General features: G+C 44.3%; 1 protein-coding gene across 20 annotated transcripts in view; it reads left to right on the plus strand.

Moving 5' to 3' along the window:
• The window catches only part of LOC105057907 (uncharacterized), a 95311-nt gene extending 69382 nt beyond the window's left edge, over positions 1-25929 (plus strand). For all 20 annotated transcript variants that reach the window (XM_073248982.1, XM_073248988.1, XM_073248985.1 and 17 more), the window contains 3 exons: positions 23642-23960; positions 24207-24517; positions 24858-25929. In XM_073248982.1, coding sequence (XP_073105083.1) covers positions 23642-23960; positions 24207-24517; positions 24858-25488 — 1261 coding nt within the window. In that variant the 3' untranslated portion in view covers positions 25489-25929. The remainder of the gene's footprint in view (positions 1-23641; positions 23961-24206; positions 24518-24857) is intronic.
• Positions 25930-26156: the final 227 nt, after the last annotated feature.

Below are 26156 nucleotides of genomic sequence, written 5' to 3' on the forward strand. Positions count from 1 at the left end.
CTTTTAGGACTGTCATGGCGACTGATTGATCTAGATTGCGAATCTCTAGTACAGCCACATTGAAGCGATTGAGATAGGATTGGATTGACTCTCCCTCTTTCTGCTTGATACAAGTCAGAGTCCGATCTTTTTTGCTGCCTCCTGCTGCTGACGAAGTGACCCATGAACAAATGACTTATTTGGTCAAATGGGTGAATTGTTTGTGGCTTTAGGCTTGAATACTAGTGCTGAGTTATGATGTTCAAGGTAGATGGAAAAGCCCGACAGAGGGCAGCATCGGTAGCCCTGCGAAAAAGCATCAGGGCCTTAAGGCTCTCCAGATGGTCCATGGGATTGATAGTCCCATGGTATCTCTCCAACTGTGGCATCTTGAAGTTGTGGGAGAGCGGTTCTTGCATGATCCAGATGTTGAATGGCGGATCCATGTGGTATCCATCATCCTGTATCAAAGCCTGGTTGTGAAGTATCTCGATCCGCTCGTTCATCTTTTGAAGTTTGTGGTTGATGTTTGCATCTTGGGCAGTGCAATCCTCTGAACACTGTGGAGGAGATCGTCGGCCAGGAGTCGAGTCTTGCTTGTAACAGGGACTCGAAGACCGCCATCTTCTCCATTTTGAGCTTTGAGGCCGGCTGTGGTGAGTCTGCCTCCCCCGCTCAAGGCTCTGCGGAGGGATCTGTGGTTGCTCCTACGACGGTGGTGCGGATTGTTGCACAGGGTTGGCTGATTGTGGCTCTACCATCGATGCAGCGTTAGTCGGTTGCGCTGTTGCTACCGAAGGTGCAACATTGATCTGTTGTGTCGTTGCCACTGCTAGTGCGGCGTTGAGTTGTTGCATCGCCTGGATGGTGGTGGTCAGGATTTGCACCTACTGAAATAACAGGTTGAACTGCTCTGCATTGATGGCCACTATCGACGGCGGAGGTGGTGGAGGAGCCTCCTGGGGTTGCACTTGGGCTTGGGGATTGGCCATGTTCTCCACTTGTCAGGAAGTGGCATTAGATCATCGAGAAGATATTTTGCGCGGGACCATGATCTTGATCTTTTGCTTCTCAACATAGGGTCAGTGAGCCCTCTTAGCGCCAATATGTTGCTGCTGAAATCCAGCTTTTGGTCGAAAAAGTTGGAGCGGTGGTGCGTCCTCCCGGAAGAGAGATCTGCAAGACAAGTCTTGGTCGGAGTTCGCTTCGGTGGGGATCCTCTGACGTTCAAGTCAAATCTCAGAAAAACAGAAGAGCATTTTTGGGAGAGATTGTATGCGTACCTTCAGAATCCCCTGTAGATTGTTTTATGGGCTAGGGCTGAGAAGCTGTTTTGGGTAGGCTGTTTGGTCGATTTGGACGTGATATGGCAAGATTTTCATTCGAGATCTTTAGGACTAGGTAGTTACGCCTGCCTTATTTGTTTCGGAGCCAGCTGCGATGTTATAGGCACTTTTGAATTTGAAATGAAAGCGCAGGTAGGGTTGGACTGGCTTCAGTTGAGGGGGCTTCGAAGCGGTCTGATAAATAAAGACACCGAAGGAAGGAGGTGCCCGGGGCCAACTGGGTTTCATGGGATAAGGATCGGTGGAGTCTGAAGTATACCTACCGCCGAAGTTAGAGGTCAACCTGTCCAGATGTTAGCCCACTGTGGAAATTGGGATCGGCCGGCGAAGTTTAGGTCGGGTGCCGAAGTCTGGACCAGTTAGAGTTTGATGTTCTGCTTAGGGGGATCGCTGGAAATAAGGATCGTTAGAGCCTAAATTTAGGATTGGGAAGGTTCATAGTTATGTACCGAATGATCTCCTTCTGATAGCCCTCTCATGGTTCGGGGGAGACATATCCACCTTTAAGATCGGGCACATTCAACTCCAACAGTGCTATGGTGTCGGCCTTGTACACTTCATCACGTGCCCTTCCATAGACTCATGTCTTCGGCTCGGACAACAATCTATCCCCCAACACTCTGTATGAAGTACTATAAGAAACCCTCACCCCAGCAAGGTTTATTATCATCTATTTCCTCTTTCAATGGGAGATTAAAGGAAAGCTACCTAAAATTGACAGTATATAGCTAATACACTTAAAGTAATAAAGACAACTTAAGAGGATAGTGAATACCACCTAAAACTTTAAAAGAGCATCCACTAAACTAGTTTCAATGGGACAAAAACTGAATCTTGGTGAAACCACCAAAATTGGACAAAAACTGGTTAATTTTGGTGGAAATTGACTGAAATCTAGGACCGGGGTTAATTTTGGTCAACTCATAGCTGAAACTGTTATTGTTTTGGTTGAAAATTGAAACCATAGGCTGGACCAACTTGTGTTAGTTATTGTTAGGTGTTCATGATTTTGACACATCCACCTTTCAAATTCCTTTTGAAGACTGCCATTGACCATAGCTCATCTTATCAACATTTGATTGTGGTATGACAAAGGTTTAGAGATTTGTTAAACTGAACAACGAAGGCTTTCCATAGTCACCAAGGAACCAGAAAGCATCCAAAATGTATAGATTTTCTTATGGATATAAATTCTAGTGATCTTGGATTCATCGGGGAGGACTCTTTTATTGATACTTCATGGGCCCTAGCCAAATTCTGGTATTTTCTGTGTCAAAAGGTTCATTTGTAATTTAATGATGACTATCTTTCTATCATTAGAAATTTAGTCATATTGAGTCCTTTAGTTAGGTGTAGGATCTCGGTTAAAAGTTGTCTAGGATTAGTATTACTGAGAGTTTATTCATTTAGCTTACATAGAGTTTAAAGATGCTTTCAATATTTTCAGAACTATGAGTTATTGATTTTCTTGTGGTGGAGCCCACAATTTGCCATCTACTCTTAATTATCTCTGAATTCTTCTTGTTTCTTTTCCTAGTGTGCTGTGACACCCCAATACTTGGTATTGGCAATGGGAAGTTTGTGAAAGATTCACAACTAGCAAGCTAATATTTGATTTTCCCTTCTCTTTCTCTCTCTCTTCCTCTGTCTATGCATGTGAATATTTATCATCTTTGATATAGTCCATTTTTTTTTGTTACTCATTAACATGCTTTAGATAAATTAATGGTGGTTTTATCAAGTTTATGGATATTAGTATTGTAATTCTTTCTAGATATCCACACTGGTTAACATGTGTAGTATATAGCTCCATGTAATTTATCTTACAAATCAATCACAACCATTTGAACATTGTCTGTACAAATTAGCTTAAAGTCATCATAAAAGCTGCATGGGAACATCTAACCATTTGGCCAGTACCAAGGGAAGTTCTCATATTCTTATCTTGATTTAACCTCTTATAGATTTAGGGTGATGCTTTTTTTGATTCACATGTCCTATTTCTAGATTGGTCATTGAATCTTCATAAAAAAGAAAAATGAACGGGGGAGTTTTTCACTATGTAGGTAGCATTTGGTGATCCAAATGAGATTACCATGGTGATCTAAGATCATCGGTGATTCAAATCCTATGGTGATCTGATCATCAGTGATTTAAGATTATGGTGTTTGGTAGGCCATAGTCTAATGATTAAAGATCATCGAGTATCTATAAGTAACCTATTTGGTATTCTATAGGAATCTAAGATCATTAATTATATAATACCAAAACTATCCATAATATATTTCATAAAAATATATTTATTAATTATACATGATATATTATAAATAAAATATTACTATATCTATTAATATATTAATAATTAATAGATTCTATAAAAATATATTTATTAGTTGGAAAATATGTCCTAAAGTCAATCATTTAGGTTGTAGATGATCGTGCTCCATGCATGTATATGAATTATAAATTGATAAATATTATCTGGCAGATTCATCATAAGGAATACATCTTCCTAAAAAGAACTCATGTGTTATGATGAAGTCCTTAGAGCTACTTTCAGAAACAATAAAAAAGGATTTATCATGTAGTTCTTAAATCCTGCTCGTGACCAAATGATACAATTGTTACAAGGACGATAATTGTATCGAGTGTAGGTCGTTGTGCGCCATATTAGTTGGTTGTCTTCTTAACCAAAGCATGTGATGACGGATATGATATAAGGATGAAATGTAGGAGTACATTTTACTGAGCGTGATCAACTCCGGAGCACTTTGCTGTCAAGGGTTGCTTTGATGGGATATGGGTATTAGTGTTTCTTTGATCTGAGACTGTCTTGGTGACTTGCAAGCAACTCACTTTACTTTGGTGTCAGACTATTTGAATTTTTAATTCGATGACGGAAGATTTCTAGGTACAGTCAAGTACTTGTGAAGTCTGAATGCGAGTCAAGATGGGATTGACCGCTTCAAGTAAAATTGGAGATGATACATCACTGTGTTTCAATTCAACAAAACTCTGATCAGAATAGTTCTAGTGAAGAGTCATAGGATTTTTGAGGTTGAGCCACAATGTTGACCACTCATCTAGGGTTAACAGTTTAACCTTAAGTCGTTCTTGAGCATCGAGAGTCAAAGTGATGAATTATACGGTAATTATATCCACGTAGGTTCTAGAGTGTTGCTGAGCATACATTCAGCCTATCCAGATGTCGGGTCTCATTGCTAGATGGTTATATCGATTGGTATAGGAATTGTTCTTGTGCTATCGGCTTAGGTTCGAACATATGGGGTCACACACATAGAAGTACATGTCTGATCAAATGGCTGATCGATGATTATAAATCGTTGAAGGATCTAATTATCAATGTGATTGACGATTAACCCTATGCAAAGGTTGTAATAAATTATTTACTAATGGTTGGTAAATTAGAGAAAAAATTAATTAACAATATGATTGTTAATTAGCTCAATTTGATTGAGTAATGGGGATTGGATCAAATCTAATTGAATTGGATTCAATTAGGTTTGCTTTGGATTGACTGGATCCAGTCCTAATTGATAACAGGGTTTATTCTAATTGATCTTAGGGATGCAAATCAAATTTTGAGTTGAATAAGGTTCAATTTAATTTGATTTAGGTTTGATTGGATCCAATCCTAATAGATAATACGCTTGATTGGATCAAGTCCTATTATCAAAAGCTTCCCTGATATCCAATAAGATGAGAAGAATCAACCCCTGGATTGATGGGGTTTTAATCTAACTAATTTCTTAATTGGATTAGGGCCTAATTGGTTTCCTAATTGATATAGGACTTAATTAGTTAGTTAGTTATAACTAATTCCTAAATTGGTTAGGATTGGTCCTAAAATTAGTTAAAGTTTGATCAAGAATCATAAGTCTTATTTGGAGTGGACTTAACCAACTCATAGCCATCCAAAATCCCATGTGCCTATTTATTCTTCACGCCCCACTCCTTTCATCATGAATAACTCGTGCCCCAAAGAAATGCCATGCCCCCACTTTTGTGATCGCGTGAAAAGAAGGCGCCCCTCCCCTCTCACTTTGTCGCCTAAAAAGGAAGGGGTGTCCAAGATGCCTAAGCCTCTTCAACCCCTTTTGAAGGGATTTTTGTGACCGTTTGCTGCTAGTTCCAAGGCATCAAAGAGAGGTCCTCTTGTTGGTTTTACAGCAAAAAATTGAAAAAGAAAGGTTCATCCCAATGAAAGGAAGAGAAGGAAGAAGAAAGGTCTTCTTTCTAGTGCGCAGCTTTGGAGAAGTTCTTCTCTCTGATTTTTTCTTTATTTTTCTCTAGTATGAAAATCAGATTGGATCTGATTTTTAACATGAGAACTTGGAGAAGAAATACCAGAAAAATCTGGTTGGGTGTTTGGGGGTTCTTAGGGCTCTAGATCAAGGAGAAAAAGGAAAAAGAAAAGAGAAGAACAGTTCTTCTCCTAGGTCTTTTTTTAAATTTTTTTAGGACATGAAAATCCATGTTATTTTCTGCATGAGAAATCAGATTTGATCTGATTTTTATCATAAAAAATCAGAGAAGAAAAGTTCTTCTTAAAGGTGTGAAAGGAAGAAAAAAGGTTCTCTTGTGCATGAGAGAATTGAGAAGGGTTCTTCTTTTGATCTCTATCGTAGAGATCTAATGCGTGGATCCAGAAAAAAGAGAGGGTCTCTTTGTTCTTCATCTTCTTCATGTTTCTCTTAGATCAACCAACAAAAGGTATCTTCATGAGCTAGCACTCCGGGAGAGACCGATCAGTACAAAGATTTCGTGTGGATATCCGTAGAGATCGGATGCGTGTGCGGCTGCTGAGCATCATGAAAAATCAACTATCACGGATTTCGGATGTGGTGATCTGCTACCGGCGTTTAGGTATCGAGTTTTGAACTTAATTTATAATTTAGATATGATCTAATATAATATAGATATGATCTATATTTGTTGAATTTTAGATTTTAGATTTATATATATGTATATTAGTTCGTGTTATACATCTTGGGAGGTAGGTTTAAATTTGATCTATGCATGCATTGTAGATTAAATTATTTAATCTATGTATGTTTCGCTGCAAAATTTTAAAAATGCATGCATGAAACCGCCACGCTTCTCTTCAAATGGTATCAGAACGAAGGTTTGTTATGACATGAACATATATGTATGTAGAGTTGAAATCTACATTTAGTAATAATGGGATGTGTTATGATCTGATTTTAGATATGATCTAATGTAAAAATTAGATCTGATATAATTTAAATTAGATCTAAATTTTTACATATATGATATGTGAGTAGATTAGATGATTCGATTAGCAAGTACTTGATTGGGTTGATCACTAGGCCGTTTGGTCATAGAAGCAAAAAAAGTTTAAAAGCCCTTTCTTCCTATTCGATAGAGTGTTCTTGTGGCGTGTAGGGGTACCATGTGATTTAATCCTATGAAGAAAGCAAAAGGAAGAACTTATTTTTCTGCAAAATCCTAGATGTTGAGATCCTAGGATTTGTTGTATGTGATACAAAATTTGAGTTGTATGAAAAGTAAAATATTTAATCTATATGATTAAAATTATTTTAATCATGAAAAATAAAATTTAAAATTATAAAATATTTAGATATGATCTAAAAGTTCGTTATAATTGATTTTATTTCAGTTTATGTGAGAATTTTCAGATCTGAAACTATATGATATTTGTTGGCATGCCAACTGAGCCGACTCAGTTTTGAACTAAGTCGATCCAGTCTCCTGGTTTAGTCGGCTCAGTGTTGATTGACTCATCCAGTTGTCTCAGGCCGAACAGTAATGGTTATAGTTCATGATCAGTTAGTTGATCAAGTATCAGGCTTAATCGACTCACTGAAGTGAGCCGACTCAGTTCAGGGGTGAGCCAACTTAGTTTTCAGAATAAAAAATTTTGCATAAAAATGATGTAAAATTATTTTATAAAATTAAAATGGTTTCAATTAATAACCTTAACCCATATTAGTGCTATACTTAATTAAGAATTAAGAAATATATTTTAGATCTAGAATTGTGATTAAAGATCTAATGACATTGCATAAAATATGGGACATGGGTTCGCTCAAATCAGATTTTTTTAATTGGGTTAGACCTAAGGTTCGAATCAAAGACTTAATGGATTAAAAAGAGTAGATTAAATCTATCCAATAGTTGATTTAGATTAGGTCAAGGATTCTCTAGATCAAACACAATAGTTGTAGAAAGTCGAGTCCATGTCTTTGATTAACCAAATGGACCTTGATTGTGGCTCAAAGGTCGAGCCCGAATCATTGGACTGATTAGATCACTAAGTGATTCGAGTTGACCCATGTCGTTAAGGTTAATCAGTATGACTGATTTAGGTGTCCTGGATCGGCTTGTCTCAGTCATTCTCACCGGCTTGTCTCAGTCCTTCTCATGACTTGATGAAGTCAGTGGGAGGATTTACGACTTACCGGTTGACTGATTATTTCTAAAATATATTAACCAAATCTTTTAAATTATTAGGTCTATAAAATGAGTTAGTTATGGGGATAACTAGATCATAGCCTCCCATTAAGTTGGGTGATAATGGATCCATTAGTATAATGATCATTAGAGGCCCAAAGGCTTGGTGCTCATCTGCTATTGAAATTATCATTCATAATATGATGACTCAGTCGAGTCTCTCTAGCAAGTGGTCAGGTTGGCCGGTCAAAGTCGGACCTGATCATTTGGTAGTTGATTCCTGAGTATGATCATGTTAATGGTTGGACCTAGCCAGGACTTGCCAAGAAGACCAAAGTCAACTGAAAAGTTTTCTGAGGCAACATCAAATACTGAAAATCATTTGATGAAATAATTGGTTAAAGAACTTACCTATAGATGCACATAAGTGGGCCGGCCAAAATCGGGCTCATGTGCAACTGTGTGGATTCTTGTATCCGTTAAGGAATTAAGGTAATTCTTCGAATTAGAGGTAGGGGCTACCAATTCGTATAAAATAGTGAAAAAATCTTTGGACTAAAGTTCAAGTCTTTAGGCTTAAAATAGTTTATATACTAATAGGTTAATTGTTCTCTTTTCAGAAATGACTAGAAAATTGTCGTTCTATTCACTATTAGACAGTGATAACATTATTGGACCTAACTTCGATAGCCAGTAGCAGAAGTTGAATATAGTTTTTGAGCAGAATTGATCAAGAAGTTTAAGGCTAATCCAAATAGGTTTAAAAGAGAAATCAGCAAGTGGTTGCTGGTCAAGATAGTTATATGATAACTCTTTAAAATTTTTCTATTGGTAATACTACTACCTAGGTGTAGGATACCGATAGTACAAGTCATGTTTGTAAATAATTGCAAAAGACTTCAGGATAGTAGAAGGTTCGAAAACGGTAAGAGACTCCTGAATGTAAGAGATAGAAGTTTGTTCCAGTCCTAACATTAGGAATCATCAAGCTTGTTTTCAATCCTGAAGATATTATTTTAAGTGATTGTCACTACTATCCAATCTTATTGATTGTGTCAATAAGAATGATTATTGTGATATCATTGTGAATGATACTACAATAATGAGTGGACAATTAAAAATGGCATAAACTCAGTATCACACTCTGTTAGTGTAATGTACACGTCTAACCAGCATCCTAGATTAGATAATGTCACTAAAGTCTATTTTTAGCATAATTGACTTAGTCATTTTTTATTGAAAAGGGTGAATGAGCTAGTGATGTTCTGAGTTTGGTATATATTGATGTATTTGCACTCATGAACATAAATACTAGAGGAGGGCTTACAACATTAAAATCCTTGACAACCTATCTTGGCATAGGTATATTTTGCTTATGAAGTATAAGTTCGAATCGGTTAAAATGTTCAAATGATTCGGTATTGAGGTAGGAAAACAAACTGCAAAGAGTAGTAGAACTCATCAGTTAGACTGATGACGTGAATATCTTTGCAGTAAGTTTTTGACATGTCTTGAAGAGAATTGGATTCTCTCTCAATGGATCTCTATTGGGACACCACCGTTTAAAAGGGTGTCTGAAAGAAGGAATTGAACTTTGTAAGATATGGTTCGGTCCATTATGGAGTTTGCTGTCTGTCTGAAGTTATGTTTTAGAGACTACTTGGTATGTGCTCAAGAACGTTTCGAGCAAATCGGTCATCAAATCTTTATATGAGATATGGATTTGGATAATTCGATGCTTTCTTATCTTAGGGTTTGGGGTGTCGAGCTTATGTGAAATGTTCACAAACCGACTAGTTTGGATTTTGGTCTGATAAATATTGTTTTAGGATATCCCAAAGAAATTAGGAATATTCCTTCTACCTTCCTAATGGACATAAGATGCTTGTGAATCTTAAGACATTCTTTTTGCAAAAGAAGTTTCTTGGTGATGAAACTGATGTCGTTAAGAACCAGCTTGGTGAAGCTTGATAGGTAGAGGAACCGACATTGACACATGAATCAATAGAACCAGAGTTGAGTAGATCAAATCTGGAGCCCGATGTAAAGGCATCCTTGAGTAGATACGATAGAGTACTGTATCAGCTGAATAGATACTTCGATTTCTAGATTCGGGATGAAAATTTGATCTCCAATACGGATGCCATACAGGGCTCTAACTTTGAGAAGTGGCTTGGAGCCATTAAATATGAAATAAAGTCTGTTGGTGCAAAAATCCGCTTGCGTCGGAGAAGCTGGAGTCGAGGAAGTCGCGGTCGCTGCCGGGACCTGCAAAGGAAGTCTAAACCGGAGGTGGGGTTACTCCGGCAAGACCCTCCGACGCTCAAGTCAGTTCTCTGCCTCAACAAGAATGGAGTGCTCGAACAGAGAATTTAGCAGAGTTTTTAGATGAAAGATGAGAGCTTATCGAATAACGTATCTGGAGCCCCTTTTTATAGGCGGAGGGGGCAGTAGCCTGATAGCGACATCTGTAACCGTCTGGCAGTGGGCTGCCCAGGGTCAGGCGGAGTTTGCTGCGAAGAGTAGTGGAGTGGACCCGTGGTTATCATCGGGGTGTGCCACGTGGAGTCTGCCGTGGGGAGTGGAGCGGCGTCTGTTGTCGCGACTTGCCAGCGGATGGGAGAATCGTGCGGTATCCGTCGCAGGAAGTGGAGCAGGATCGTGGCCGTTATTGTGGCCTGCCAGGGAGTAGTGGAGCTGCGCGAGATCCGTCGTAGGAAGTGGAGCAGTGCTGTGACCGTTACTGCGGCCTGTCAGGGAGTGATGGAGCTGCGCGGAATCCGCCGCAGAAAGTGGAGCAGGATCGTGGCCGTTATTGTGGCCTGCCTGGGAGTGCAGATCCATCGGCTGAAGTTCGGCAGCGGTCGGGGCTGATGATGGAGTCTGGCTCCCGTAGGAGTCCGGGCGGAGTCCTCCTTGCGGTTGGAGTTGTCGGCGGAGTCCGGCTCCCGTAGGAGTCCGGGCGGAGTCCTCTCGGAGTTGAAGTCGCGGGCGGAGCCCGGCTCCCGTAGGAGTCCGGGCGGAGTCCCCTGCAATCAAAATCAGGTGCGAAGTCCGGCTCCCGTAGGAGTCCGGACGGATCTTACCGGCAGTCGAAGTTGGCGACGGAGTCCGGCTCCCGTGGGAGTCCGGGCGTAGTCCCCCTTGAGGTTGGAGTCGTGGGCGGAGTCCGGCTCCTGTGGGAGTCCGGGCGGAGTCTGTCTGCAGCCGTTGGAGTCGAGGACGAAGCCCGGCTCCCGTAGGAGTCCGGGCGGAGTCTTCCTGCAATTAAAGTCAAAGGCGAAGTCCGGCTCCCGTAGGAGTCCGAACAAGACTTACCGGCAGTTGATGTTGAGGACGGAGCCCGGCTCCCGTAGGAGTCCGGGCGGAGTCTACTTGCGGTTGAAGTTGTCGGCGGAGTCCGGCTCCCGTAGGAGTCCGGACGAAGTCTGTCTGCAGCCGTTGGAGTCGAGGACGAAGCCCGACTCCCGTAGGAGTCCGGGCGGAGTCTTCCTGCAATTAAAGTCAAAGGCGAAGTCCGGCTCCCGTAGGAGTCCGGACAAGGCTTACCGGCAGTTGATGTTGAGGACGGAGCCCGGCTCCCGTAGGAGTTCGGGCGAAGTCTACTTGCGGTTGGAGTTGTCGGCAGAGTCCGGCTCCCGTAGGAGTCCGGACGAAGTCTGTCTGCAGCCGTTGGAGTCGAGGACGAAGCCCGGCTCCCGTAGGAGTCCGGGCGGAGTCTTCCTGCAATTAAAGTCAAAGGCGAAGTCCGGCTCCCGTAGGAGTCCGGACAAGGCTTACTGGCAGTTGATGTTGAGGACGGAGCCCGGCTCCCGTAGGAGTTCGAGCGGAGTCTACTTGCGGTTGAAGTTGTCGGCGGAGTCCGGCTCCCGTAGGAGTCCGGACGAAGTCTGTCTGCAGCCGTTGGAGTCGAGGACGAAGCCCGGCTCCCGTAGGAGTCCGGGCGGAGTCTTCCTGCAATTAAAGTCAAAGGCGAAGTCCGACTCCCGTAGGAGTCCGGACAAGGCTTACCGGCAGTTGATGTTGAGGACGGAACCCGGCTCCCGTAGGAGTTCGGGCGGAGTCTACTTGCGGTTGAAGTTGTCGGCGGAGTCTGGCTCCCGTAGGAGTCCGAACGAAGTCTGTCTGCAGCCGTTGGAGTCGAGGATGAAGCCCGGCTCCCGTAGGAGTCCGGGCGGAGTCTTCCTGCAATTAAAGTCAAAGGCGAAGTCCGGCTCCTGTAGGAGTCCGGACAAGGCTTACCGGCAGTTGATGTTGAGGACGGAGCCCGGCTCCTGTAGGAGTTCGGACGGAGTCTACTTGCGGTTGAAGTTGTCGGTGGAGTCCGGCTCCCGTAGGAGTCCGGACGAAGTCTGTCTGCAGCCGTTGGAGTCGAGGATGAAGCCCGGCTCCCGTAGGAGTCCGGGTGGAGTCTTCCTGCAATTAAAGTCAAAGGCGAAGTCCGGCTCCCGTAGGAGTCCGGACAAGGCTTACCGACAGTTGATGTTGAGGACGGAGTCCGGCTCCCGTAGGAGTTCGGGCGGAGTCTACTTGCGGTTGAAGTTGTCGGCGGAGTCCGGCTCCCGTAGGAGTCCGGACAAAGTCTGTCTGCAGCCGTTGGAGTCGAGGACGAAGCCCGGCTCCCGTAGGAGTCCGGGCGGAGTCTTCCTGCAATTAAAGTCAAAGGCGAAGTCCGGCTCCCGTAGAAGTCCGGACAAGGCTTACCGGCGGTTGATGTTGAGGACGGAGCCCGGCTCCCGTAGGAGTCCGGGTGGAGTCTTCCTTGGCGTCGTGGACGGAGCCCGGCTCCCGTAGGAGTCCGAGCCTTCCACTTTGCTCGAGCCAGGGCGAGGTTCTCCTCTCGTTCCCGGTTTGGCTGTGGGGGCGCGTTAGGGCGCTGTAAGGCCTTTCCCCCCATCCGGTCTTAAAGAATCGGGCCTTTGACTTTGCTCATGTCAGGACGAGGTTCTCCTCCTGTTCCTGACATGGCTGTGGGGGCACATTAGGGCGCTGTAAGGCCTCTCCCCCCATCCGGTCTAAAAGAACCGGGCCTTTGACTTTGCTCATGTCAGGACGAGGTTCTCCTCCTGTTCCTGACATGGCTGTGGGGGCACATTAGGGCGCTGTAAGGCCTCTCCCCCCATCCGGTCTAAAAGAACCGGGCCTTCGACTTTGCTCATGTCAGGACGAGGTTCTCCTCCTGTTTCTGACATGGCCGTGGGGGCACATTAGGGCGTTGTAAGGCCTCTCCCCCAATCCGATTTCGAGATAGTTGGACTTTCATTTTAGGTATGTTAGGACGGGGTTCTCCCCCGTTCCTAACATAACTTCATTTCAAGCGTTTGGAGGGGTCATATCCAGTCGTAATAAATCCACGCCAGATGGGAAGAGTACGTCAAGTAGAAAGAAATTTAGATTCAAGGTGAAATCGTAAGTGATACATTTACAGATTTTTCGAGTTCCACAGTCGCGGGTGGTCCGCTCCTCCTTGAGGCCCTCCGGTGATGGAGTCGATGGTCCCGATGGGAGGCCGGTCCCCGGGTTGCTCCTCCCTTCTTGGCGGTTCAGGCTGCGGAAGGGCCCTTGGCCGATCTCCTCTACCCTCAGGCCTGCGTCGGATGAACCTGTCGAGTCGACCTCGTCGAATGAGCTCCTCGATCTCGTCCCGAAGCTGGATGCATTCCTCTGTGTCGTGGCCGTGGTCGCGGTGGTAGAGGCAGAACTTGTTGGGGTTGCGCTTCCCGGGGTGTGTGCGCATCCTCTCCGGCCTAGGGAGCTGCTCCCTGACCTCCATCAATACCTGGGCCTTCGAGGCATTGAGGGGGGCGTAGTTGCGGAATCTCCCTGGTGGGGAACCCCGCCGAACCCCGCGATCCGGGCTTCTCTGCCTGCGCGCTCGGGGTCGAGTATGGGCGCGCTTATGCCCAGGAGGGGATCGAGAACGCAGCCGGGCTTTCTTTGGCCTTTTTTCAATTGCGGGCTTACTCGAGTCTCCCGCTTGCCGCTCCCTCGCCGTCTCTTCATCCTTCATTTTGAAGGCTTCTTCCGCTCGGGCATATCCTTCGGTCCGGGCCAGCAAATCAGCAAAATCCCTGCGATACTTCTTCTCTAGGGAGAACAAAAGATCATTCTTCTGAAGGCCACCCTTCAGGGCGGCCATTGCGATTGATTGGTCCAAGTTCCGGACCTCCAGCACCGCGATGTTGAAACGGTTGATGTAGGCCCGAATGGACTCCCCTTCCCTTTGCTTGATGTTGATGAGGGACTCCGAACCCTTCCGGGGGCGCCGGCTGCTGACAAAATGGACCACAAATTGGTGGCTCATTTGATCGAAGGAAAATATGGTATCCGATTTCAAAGCCGAGTACCAGTTTCTCGCCGCTCCCTTCAAGGTGGACGGGAAGGCCCGGCATAAAATGGCATCAGGAGCACCGTGAAGCAGCATCATCGTCCGGAAGGCCTCCAGATGATCAACCGGGTCCGAAGTCCCGTCATAGCTTTCGAACTGGGGAAGCTTGAAGTTTGGCAGGATCGGTTCCTGCATGATCATTTGGGAGAAGGGAGGGTCAGTACAAATATCCTCACCATAAGCGGGGGGCGCATGGCGGAGTTCTTCGATCCGCCGGTTCATCTCCTGGAGCCTCCGGTCCAGAAAATCCTCTCGACTTCGAGTCTCGAGGGTCCTCTGGCAGAACGGGGGCAGGGATCTTCCAGGGGTGGAGTCGTGGTCCGATTGAGGGCTCTCTACCCTCGGGTTCGTTTTCCCAGGAAGGACGGGGCGGCTGGCCCAAGTGGCCCGCCCCGTCGCCGGATTCTAGTGTTCCGGGGACGCCCTTTCCGGGCGTACCGATGCCTGCGGCTGCTACTGCTGCATAGCTTGCACAGCCTCGGTGAGGCCTCTGACCTGCTGCGCCAGCAGGTCAAACTGCTCCACGCCGACCGCCGCCGTCGGAGGAGGTTGAGAAACAGGAGGGGAGGCCGGAGCCTGAGATCTGGCCGCGGAGGCCGTGGACCGTCGCGTGGACGCCTTGCGAGGAGGCATCAAGTATGGATCCCGTGGGGGAAACAAGGAGTGGGTGTCGGAAGAGACGATCGGAGGCGGCTCCGTTGAACGCTCCTTCAAGAACAAGGGTACTGCGAAGACACAGGACCCTTCCTCTAGCGCCAATCCTGTTGGTGCAAAAATCCACTTGCGCCGGAGAAGCTGGAGTCGAGAAAGTCGCGGTCGCCGCCGGGACCTGCAAAGGAAGTCTAAACCGGAGGTGGGGTTGCTCCGGCAAGACCCTCCGACGCTCAAGTCAGTTCTCTGCCTCAACAAGAATGGAGTGCTCGAACGGAGAATTTAGCAGAGTTTTTAGATGAAAGATGAGAGCTTATCGAATAACGTATCTGGAGCCCCCTTTTATAGGCGGAGGGGGCAGTAGCCTGATAGCGACATCTGTAACCGTCTGGCAGTGGGTTGCCCAGGGTCAGGCGGAGTTTGCTGCGAAGAGTAGTGGAGTGGACCCGTGGCTATCACCGGGGTGTGCCACGTGGAGTCTGCCGTGGGGAGTGGAGCGGCGTCTGTTGTCGCGACTTGCCAGCGGATGGGAGAATCGCGCGGTATCCGTCGCAGGAAGTGGAGCAGGATCGTGGCCGTTATTGTGGCCTGCCAGGGAGTAGTGGAGCTGCGCGAGATCCGTCGTAGGAAGTGGAGCAGTGCTGTGACTGTTACTGCGGCCTGTCAGGGAGTGATGGAGCTGCGCGGAATCCGCCGCAGGAAGTGGAGCAGGATCGTGGCCGTTATTGTGGCCTGCCTGGGAGTGCAGATCCGTCGGCTGAAGTTCGGCAGCGGTCGGGGTTGATGACGGAGTCTGGCTCCCGTAGGAGTCCGGATGGAGTCCTCCTTGCGGTTGGAGTTGTCGGCGGAGTCCGGCTCCCGTAGGAGTCCGGGCGGAGTCCTCTCGGAGTTGAAGTCGCGGGCGGAGCCCGGCTCCCGTAGGAGTCCGGGCGGAGTCCCCTGCAATCAAAATCAGGTGCGAAGTCCGGCTCCCGTAGGAGTCCGGACGGATCTTACCGGCAGTCGAAGTTGGCGACGGAGCCCGGCTCCCGTGGGAGTCCGGGCGGAGTCCCCTTGAGGTTGGAGTCGTGGGCGGAGTCCGGCTCCCGTGGGAGTCCGGGCGGAGTCTGTCTGCAGCTGTTGGAGTCGAGGACGAAGCCCGGTTCCCGTAGGAGTTCGGGCGGAGTCTTCCTGCAATTAAAGTCAAAGGCGAAGTCCGGCTCCCGTAGGAGTCCGAACAAGGCTTACCGGCAGTTGATGTTGAGGACGGAGCCCGGCTCCCGTAGGAGTCCGGGCGGAGTCTACTTGCGGTTGAAGTTGTCGGCAGAGTCCGGCTCCCGTAGGAGTCCGGACGAAGTCTGTCTGCAGCCGTTGGAGTCGAGGACGGAGCCCGGCTCCCGTAGGAGTTCGGGCGGAGTCTACTTGCGGTTGGAGTTGTCGACGGAGTCCGGCTCCCGTAGGAGTCCGGACGAAGTCTGTCTGCAGCCGTTGGAGTCGAGGACGAAGCCCGGCTCCCGTAGGAGTCCGGGCGGAGTCTTCCTGCAATTAAAGTCAAAGGCGAAGTCCGGCTCTCGTAGGAGTCCGGACAAGGCTTACCGGCAGTTGATGTTGAGGACGGAGCCCGGCTCTCGTAGGAGTTCGGGCGGAGTCTACTTGCGGTTGAAGTTGTCGCCGGAGTCCGGCTCCCGTAGGAGTCCGGACGAAGTCTGTCTGCAGCCGTTGGAGTCGAGGACGAAGCCCGGCTCCCGTAGGAGTCCGGGTGGAGTCTTCCTGCAATTAAAGTCAAAGGCGAAGTCCGGCTCCCGTAGGAGTCCGGACAAGGCTTACCGACAGTTGATGTTGAGGACGGAGCACGGCTCCCGTAGGAGTTTGGGCGGAGTCTACTTGCGGTTGAAGTTGTCGGCGGAGTCCGGCTCCCGTAGGAGTCCGGACGAAGTCTGTCTGCAGCCGTTGGAGTCGAGGACGAAGCCCGGCTCCCGTAGGAGTTCGGGCGGAGTCTTCCTGTAATTAAAGTCAAAGGCGAAGTTCGGCTCCCGTAGGAGTCCGGACAAGGCTTACCGGCAGTTGATGTTGAGGACGGAGCCCGGCTCCCGTAGGAGTTCGGGCGGAGTCTACTTGCGGTTGAAGTTGTCGGCGGAGTCCGGCTCCCGTAGGAGTCCGGACGAAGTCTGTCTGCAGCCGTTGGAGTCGAGGACGAAGCCCGGCTCCCGTAGGAGTCCGGGCGGAGTCTTCCTGCAACTAAAGTCAAAGGCGAAGTCCGGCTCCCGTAGGAGTCCGGACAAGGCTTTCCGGCAGTTGATGTTGAGGACGGAGCCCGGCTCCCGTAGGAGTTCGGACGGAGTCTACTTGCGGTTGAAGTTGTCGGTGGAGTACGGCTCCCGTAGGAGTCCGGACAAAGTCTGTCTGCAGCCGTTGGAGTCGAGGACGAAGCCCGGCTCCCGTAGGAGTCCGGGCGGAGTCTTCCTGCAATTAAAGTCAAAGGCGAAGTCCGGCTCCCGTAGGAGTCCGGACAAGGCTTTACCGGCAGTTGATGTTGAGGACGGAGCCCGGCTCCCGTAGGAGTTCGGGCGGAGTCTACTTCCGGTTGAAGTTGTCGGCGGAGTCCGGCTCCCGTAGGAGTCCGGACGAAGTCTGTCTGCAGCCGTTGGAGTCGAGGACGAAGCCCGGCTCCCGTAGGAGTCCGGACGGAGTCTTCCTGCAATTAAAGTCAAAGGCGAAGTCCGGCTCCCGTAGGAGTCCGGACAAGGCTTACCGGCTGTTGATGTTGAGGACGGAGCCCGGCTCCCGTAGGAGTTCGGGCGGAGTCTACTTGCGGTTGAAGTTGTCGGCGGAGTCTGGCTCCCGTAGGAGTCCGGACGAAGTCTGTCTGCAGCCGTTGGAGTCGAGGACGAAGTCCGGCTCCCGTAGGTGTCCGGGCGGAGTCTTCCTGCAATTAAAGTCAAAGGCGAAGTCCGGCTCCCATAGGAGTCCGGACAAGGCTTACCGGTAGTTGATGTTGAGGACGGAGCCCGGCTCCCGTAGGAGTTCGGGCAGAGTCTACTTGCGGTTGAAGTTGTCGGCGGAGTCCGGCTCCCGTAGGAGTCCGGACGAAGTCTGTCTGCAGCCGTTGGAGTCGAGGACGAAGCCCGGCTCCCGTAGGAGTCCGGGCGGAGTCTTCCTGCAATTAAAGTCAAAGGCGAAGTCCGGCTCCCGTAGGATTCCGGACAAGGCTTACCGGCCGTTGATGTTGAGGACGGAGCTCGGCTCCCGTAGGAGTTCGGGCGTAGTCTACTTGCGGTTGAAGTTGTCGGCGGAGTCCGGCTCCCGTAGGAGTCTGGACGAAGTCTGTCTGTATCCATTGGAGTCGAGGACGAAGCCCGGCTCCCGTAGGAGTCCGGGCGGAGTCTTCCTGCAATTAAAGTCAAAGGCGAAGTCCGGCTTCCGTAGGAGTCCGAACAAGGCTTACCGGCAGTTGATGTTGAGGACGGAGCCCGGCTCCCGTAGGAGTCCGGGCGGAGTTCCCCTTGAGGTTGGAGTCGTGGACGGAGCCCGACTCCCGTAGGAGTCCGGTCGGAGTCCTCCTGAAGTTGATGTTGCGATCGGAGCCCGGTTCCCGTAGGAGTCCGGGCGGAGTCCTCCTGGAGCTGAGGCACAGATGGAAAGGTGGAGACCTATTAATCTGTCTGATTATCAAGGAATTTCATCAAAGTTATAGTGTTGACTATGACGAGACATTTTTTTTTGACAATTCTCAAGTCCATTCGGATTGAATTAAGCTTCTCGGAATTGGAACATATGTTTTGAATGTATGGCTTCATTGAGAACGAAGTAGAATCCTATATGTACAAATAGGCTAATAATTCTGTAATAGTATTCTTTATGTTGTTTGGGATGAAATTTTTTTAATCGAGAATAACATCTCTATATTGCAGAGAATAAAAGCTGGATTGTCATCTCTGTTCTCTATAAAGATTGGAAGGTCATGAGAACCATCCTTAAGTATTTGTGAAATACTAAGGATAAGTAGTTCATTTGTGGAGAATTTGACTTAAAACTTGTGGACTATAGATTTCAATTTCTAGTTGGATCGAAATGACAAAAATATGTCAGGTTATGTTTTTACCCTAAAAAGAGGAGCGACATACTGAAAAGGTTTCATGCAATATTTAGTAGCTAATTTTATTTGTGATACAGAGTTTTTTGCGGCATTTGATGCTGGTGAAGAAGTTATTTGGTTATGGAAGTTCATTAGCGAGCTTGGAGTGGTACCTTCGTTGATGGTCCAGTCCTTTTGTATTGACAGCAGTATTGGAGCCATAGCTTAAGCTGAAGAACTGATGTTCCATCTGAGAACCAAACATTTTCTGCATTGCAAACACCTTATCTGAAAAGATTGAGGTAAAGTTGACCTTAGGAAGATCGACTAAAAGGAGAATTCGGCCGACCCATTGACTAGAGCAATCAGATCTAAGGAGTTCGATGATCACAAATGGAAGATGGATATTTGATATCGATCTGATTGACTTTAGTCTAAGTGAGAGTTGTTGGAAAATATGTCCTAAAATCAATCTAGGTTGTAGATGATTATGCTCCATACATGTATATGAATTATAAATTGATAAATGTTATCTGACAGATTCATCATAAGAAAAACATCTTTCTAAAAAGAACTTGTGTTATCATGAAGTCCTTAGATCTATTTTCAAAAATGATATAGGAGGATTTATCATGTAGTTCTTAAATCTTCCTTGCGATCAAATGATACAATTGTTACAAAGACGATAATTGTATCGAGTGTAGGTTGCTGTGTGCCATATTAATTGGTTGTCTTCTTAATCAAGGCGTGTGGTGACACGGGTATGGCATACGGGTGAAATGTAGGAGTATATTTCACGGAGCGTGACCAACTTTGGAGTACTTTGCTGTCAAGGGTTGCTCTGATGGGATATGGGTATAAGTATTCCTCTGACCTGAGACTATTTTGGTGATTTGCAAGCAACTTGCTGTACTTTGATGCTGGACTATCCGAATTTCTAATTCGATGATGGAAGATTTTTGGGTATAGTAAAGTACTTGTGAAGTCTGAGTGTGAGTCAAGATGGGATTGACTGCTCCAAGTAAAATTGGAGATGATGCATCGTTATGTTTCAATTCAGCAAAACTTTGATCAGAGTAGTCTTAGTGAAAAGTCACAAAATTTTTGAGGTTAAGACAATGTGGACCACTGATCTAGGGTAGACAGCTTAATCCTAAGTCGTTCTTGAGCATTGAGAGTCAAAGGGATGAATTATATGATAATTATATCCATGTAGGTTCTAGAGTGTTGCTGAGCATACATTCGGCCTATCCGGATATCAGATTCCATTGTTAGATGATTACATTGATTAGTAAAGGAATTGTTCTTGTGCTATCGGCTTAGGTTCGAACCTATGGGGTCACACACATAGAAGTATCTATCTGATCAAATGATTGATCAACGATTATGAATCGTTGAAGGGTCTAATTATCAATGTGATTAATGATTAACCCTATGCAAAGGTTGCAATAAATTATTTACTAATGGTTGGTAAATTAGAGAAAAAAATAATTAACAATATGATTGTTAATTGGCTCAATTTGATTGAGTAATGAGGATTGGATCAAATCTAATTGAATTGGATTCAATTAGGTTTACTTTGGATTGATTGGATCCAGTCCTAATGGATAACAGGATTTGTTCTAATTGATTTTAGGGATACAAATCAAATTTTGAGTTGAATAGGATTCAATTTAATTTGATTTAGATTTGATTGGATCAAACCTTAATGGATAATAGGCTTGATTGGATCAAGCTCTATTATCAAAAGCTTCCTTGATATCCAATAAAGATGAGAAGAATCAATTCCTGGATTGATGGGGTTTTAATCTAACTAATTCTCTAATTGGATTAGGGTCTAATTGGTTTCCTAATTGGGCTAGGATCTAATTAGTTAGTTTGTTATAACTAATTTCTAAATTGATTAGGATTGGTCCTAAAATTAGTTAGAGTTTGACCAAGAATCATGAGTCCTATTTGGAATAGGACTTAACCAACTCAACCATGCAAAACCCCATGTGCCTATTTATTCTTCATGCCTCACTCCTTTCACTGTGAATAACCCATGCCCCAAAGAAGTGCCGCCCCCGCTTTTGTGATCGCATGAAAAGAAGGCACCCCTCCCCTCTCACTCTGTCGCCTAAAATCCCACACGGTGTCTCAAATCCCACATGCCTAAGCCTCTTCTCCAATCCCTTTTGAAGAAATTTTTGTGAGAGTTTGCTGCTGGTTCTAAGGCATCAAAGAGAGGCCCTCTTGCTGGTTTTATAGCAGAAAATTAGAGAAGAAAGTTTCTTCCCAATGAGAGAAAGAAAAGGAAGAAGAAAGGTCTTCTTTCTAGTATGTAGCTTTGGAGAAGTTCTTTTCTCTGATTTTTTTCTTTATTTTTCTCTAGTACGAAAATCAGATTGGATTTGATTTTTAACATGAAAACTTAGAGAAGAAATACCAGAAAAATTTGGTTGGGTGTTTGGGGGTTCCTAAGGTTCTATATCAAGGAGAAAAGGGAGAAGAAAAGAGAAGAACAGTTCTTCTCTTGGGTATTTCTTTTTGGTTTTTCTAGGGTATGAAAATCCATATTATTTTCTGCATGAGAAATCAGATTAGATCTGATTTTTATTATGAAAAATCAGAAAAGAAAAGTTCTTCTTAAATGTGTAAAAGGAAAAGAGAAAGGTTCTTTCTTGTGCGTAAGAAGAGAGGGGATCTTCTCTTGATCTCTATCGTAGAGATTTAATGCGTGGATCTAAGAAGAAAAGGAGAGTCTTCTTATTTTTTATCTTCTTCATGTTTCTCTTAGATCAGCCAACAAAAGGTGTCTTCGTGAGCTAGTACTTCGGGAGAGACTGATCAACACAAGGACTTCATATGGATATCTGTAAAGGTCGGATGCGTGTGCGACTGCTGAGCATCATGAAAAGCCAACTACCACAGATTTCGGATGCGGTGATTTGCTATCCGCGCTCAAGTATTGAGTTTTGAACTCAATTTATAATTTAGATATGATCTAATATAATATAGATATGATTTATGTTTGCTGACTTTTAGATTTGAGATTTACATACATGCATATTAGTTCATGTCATACATCCTGGGGGGTAGTTTTAGATTTGATCTATGTATGCATTGTAGATTAAATTGTTTAATCTATATATGTTCCGCTGTAAAATTTTAAATATACATGCATGAAACCGCCACGCTTCCCTTCATTAGTCCTATAAATCATGGATCCTATAAAAATATATTAATTATTGGTATAGAAATATTATTTTTATTTATACTTCTAATATATTATTTATTAATATGAATATTTATTTTGATTAGAAAAATAAGACAAATTGAAGTAATATATTAAATATTTTATTATATAAATATAAAGTACAATAAGATATTTTTACTCTAACCTAAAACTCATAATATGATTAATAATTTATTATCATGTAATATATATTATAAATATAATATATAATATCAAATATAATATAATATAATATATAATATTGATACAACATATCAATGGTATATTGATATATTAATTTTTTTACTAGATTGAGAGAGATTTTTATCTTTATATTTTAGTCTAAGATCACTGTCTGAGGGTGATCTTGGATTTCCGACCTCGAGGATGGGTATCTCATCACTGGTTTGGGGGATAATTTGAAGAGTGGGGATGATTTGAAATAACTGCTATATAGGATCACCATGTTGCAATCAAATATGGTGATTTCATCACCTCCCCTCATATCACCCTTGATCTTGGATGGATCATCCTATATCAAATGCCCTCATAGAGGACAAATGTTCAAAGTTCAAATTGGTAAGTTTAAAGAAAAGTAGGATAGAAGCCTGTAACACAATGTAGTGGCCAATATAAATCTGTACAATATACATGTATTGTTTTGTGCTGTTGCTAATAAACCTTAATATGGCTGATAGACAAAGCAAAGACGTTAACAACTTAATAGTATTCCGATATCCTGTCAACACTATTTGCATTGTAGATATGGTATAATTGATGTAAACTTAACCCTTGGGAAATAAGGGGTCAAAGTGCGTACAGTGATGGAGTTGTAGCTCTTGCTTCTTTAGAGCATAGAATTAATAAATAGTCGTTTGAGAGAATATGGCTAGCCTGCAAAAAAAGGCTGTGTACCTGTTGGTAAGTTAGAGACACTTGGAAGAGGGTATAATTGTTTTTTAAAGAAACTAGAGAACAAGGCAATGACTTTTTATGAAGATTATTAAGTTATCACTAAATATTTTCCGAAGCTTTCTTTCAGAACATGTAGTCCTCAATAGTGATAAATGGTGAGGTAGGATTGTTAAGGCTTGCAGTTATTGTCCCATTGCCACTCACTAGATAATCTCCTTTCCAACTTTGTCTTAGTAGTATGTCTTTTATTTTAATTCTTGGATTTTGTGAAGTTCTCTCTCTTTTAATGCTTTCAACTTCTATCTTGGTTGCAACTTTTGAAGGAGTTTTAAATTCACATGATAAAACTAATTGATTGTACTACATGAACTTGCTGATCTTTCTGATATACTTCATGAACATGTTAATTTTAATTATCAACACAAAATGTTTGCTACCAGCACTGAAGTTCAATAACTTTCTGAAAATTTACATCTACCTAGCAGGGCCAACGTTTGCTAGATGCCCTATATCCTGATCACCTAATTTCTTTAACCACTATCTTGAATCCATTTTGTATTTGACCTGGTTTTAATTAAACTTTTCTAAGCGTCAGATAGCATGTCTCTTTAAGCATTTTTTTCGTAATTATATAGTGAGGAGACAAGGATTAAAATTGGAGCTGGTGTGAGGCAAGGTTGGCGGCGGCGACGTAAGAAGTTGATCTTGCAGGAGAGCTGCTTTGTTGAATGGCGGAATATGATTGCAGAAGCAGCTAGGAAGGGTTATGCTGGTGAAGATGAGCTGCAGTGGGATTCATACAAAATCTTGGATGAACAACTGAAACAGGAGTGGCTGGAGAGTGTTGAGAAGAGAAAAATGATGCCTAGGCCAAAAGGGAGCAAGAGAGCACCTAAATCACCTGAGCAGCGTAGAAAGATATCAGACGCCATTTCTGCAAAGTGGGCAGATCCTGTAAGTGCATGCCTTCAGACTGGTGGGGTTTATTTGCATCATTATCAAGGAGTTGTTATATAGGCTTCCTCCTGCATAGATGCACAATCCTTACGTCAAGCTCTCTTTTGACAATGTTTAGAGATGTACATGCCAATGAGTTAACATCTATCAGAGGAGGGAGCATTTATGGTTCCCTGCTTTTCCATCTTTGATTGTTTTGTATGCTTATTTAGTTTTCCATGATTTTTTCTCCCTTTCTATTAGGAATATCGTGACCGAGTATGCACTGCACTGGCTAAGTATCATGCTACAGCCATGGGAGCTGAAAGAAAACGAAGGAGAAGACCGACCGGCAAAACTCCCTTGAAAATGGATTCTGTGGAAAAGAAACTTACAGAGGCTAAAAGCATTAAAAGTGAGTTAAAAAGTATCCAGAAAACAATATCAAAGAGAAAGAGAACCTCGATTCCATACAAAGACCCAATGGCGAGATCCAAGTTGGAGATGATAAAAAGAATTAGAGCACAAAGGGTAGCTATAGAGGCAAAAAAGAGAAAAGCCGTGAACAGGGCAAAGTAAGTTCTCTATATTTACTTGTGATACATATATCTGGGGCTATACAATCTATTTTATAAAGAAAACTCTAATAATTGCACAGTATGTTGCACGTGCGTATTACATGCAAAATACTAGTATATTTAGTAGCTCTTAAATACAGAAAAGTTATTGCAACATACTGTGCTGCTAATATGCTACTATTTAGTTGAACAATATCTTGCAACTTGTTTTGAACTTCTGTTTGGCTATTAGACCAAGAAAAAACTTCTGTTTGGCTATCATAAATTTTATGCTTGTATTTAATATGATGGTGATCATCTTCATTTGTGTGACCATAGTCTCTTAATTGGATTTCAGGTTATTAATTGCTGAAGCAGAGAAGGCTGCAAAGGCTCTTGAGCTGGCTGCACTAAAAAGCCCTCTCGCACAAGCTTCGCTTTTGGAAACCAGGAAGCTGATTGCTGAGGCAACACGTTCCATGGAAAAAATAGAGAATGGACAGTTGACATCACAGGATGTTGGAGATGATGCATCTTTTAGTTCTGGTGGACCAACAGAAAATTTGCATATTAATCAAAGAACTCAAAGCCATGATGAGTTCTTGGATGAGCGACTTGTGAATGGCATGCATCTCCTCACTTCAGGTGACAGTAATCACAGAGATTTTGATTTTAAAAAATTCACTCTGCAGAATGCACTGAATGGCAGGGAGCCCTTGACGGCAGAAAAGTGCACAGAGAATTCCTCTGATGTAATCTGTGGAGATCTTTCATCTCAGTCTAGATATGTGAGAAACGAATTGGAAGTAAATAATTTGCAAGTGGATCAATTGACGGTAAATGGATCTGTCAGCTACGACAAATTTACAGCTAGTAGAGAAGAATTGAGAACTTCAGAATTAAACGAATGTGAGGGCTCCACAACATTTGTGACTAAAAGTAAGAGGAAATGGGTGTATGGAAGGTTAATTGAAGTAGAAGAAGATTAAGTGAGAGGTAAACGGTATGGTGGGATGAAAATAGAAGCAAGCAAATTCTTTCTTTCTCATGTTCAGTAGTCCACGCCCTTACCAATGTATGATCATCGTGTCATATATGTTGTCAAGTTATGACCTCGGTCCCCTGGTATAGTGTTCTGGCCAAGACAAGATTGCGGTGGGGTAATTTCTTGGTTTGTGTTGCAAAGTATGACCAGGAAAGACTCGGATCACTGACGGGCATAACTTACCAGAATGAAAATTTTACCGTATCCTTCACCATGTTCAAGGATTGGGGCAGTCTAATATGCGTTTTTGAGATGTATGTCGGGGATTCCACTATTAAAAATAAAAATCAACGTGGAAGAAGGGAGAATTCGTGTATCAATTATTTTAGAACTATCATCATAATTAACTAATGGATTCCATGGTAACATGGTTCCTTGTGGTGCATTTTAAGAGTCTCTCTCTCTCTACTTTGTTTTGAAAAATGTAGTATTAACTGAATTTAAGAAATTAGTGCTTACGCTATGAAATTTAGGGCCATGAAGCGCATAACCTTTTTGGGTTACCAACATGAGATGGACATAGGGCAATAAACTTTTTGCAGTCAAATTTTAATTTGAAAGGATTTACCCGAGAATTTCCAGCCAAGGAGCTAAATCAAGCTGCTAATATAA

This window comes from Elaeis guineensis, chromosome 15 (genome assembly GCF_000442705.2).
Source record: "Elaeis guineensis isolate ETL-2024a chromosome 15, EG11, whole genome shotgun sequence".
NCBI classification, from domain to species: Eukaryota; Viridiplantae; Streptophyta; class Magnoliopsida; order Arecales; family Arecaceae; genus Elaeis; species Elaeis guineensis.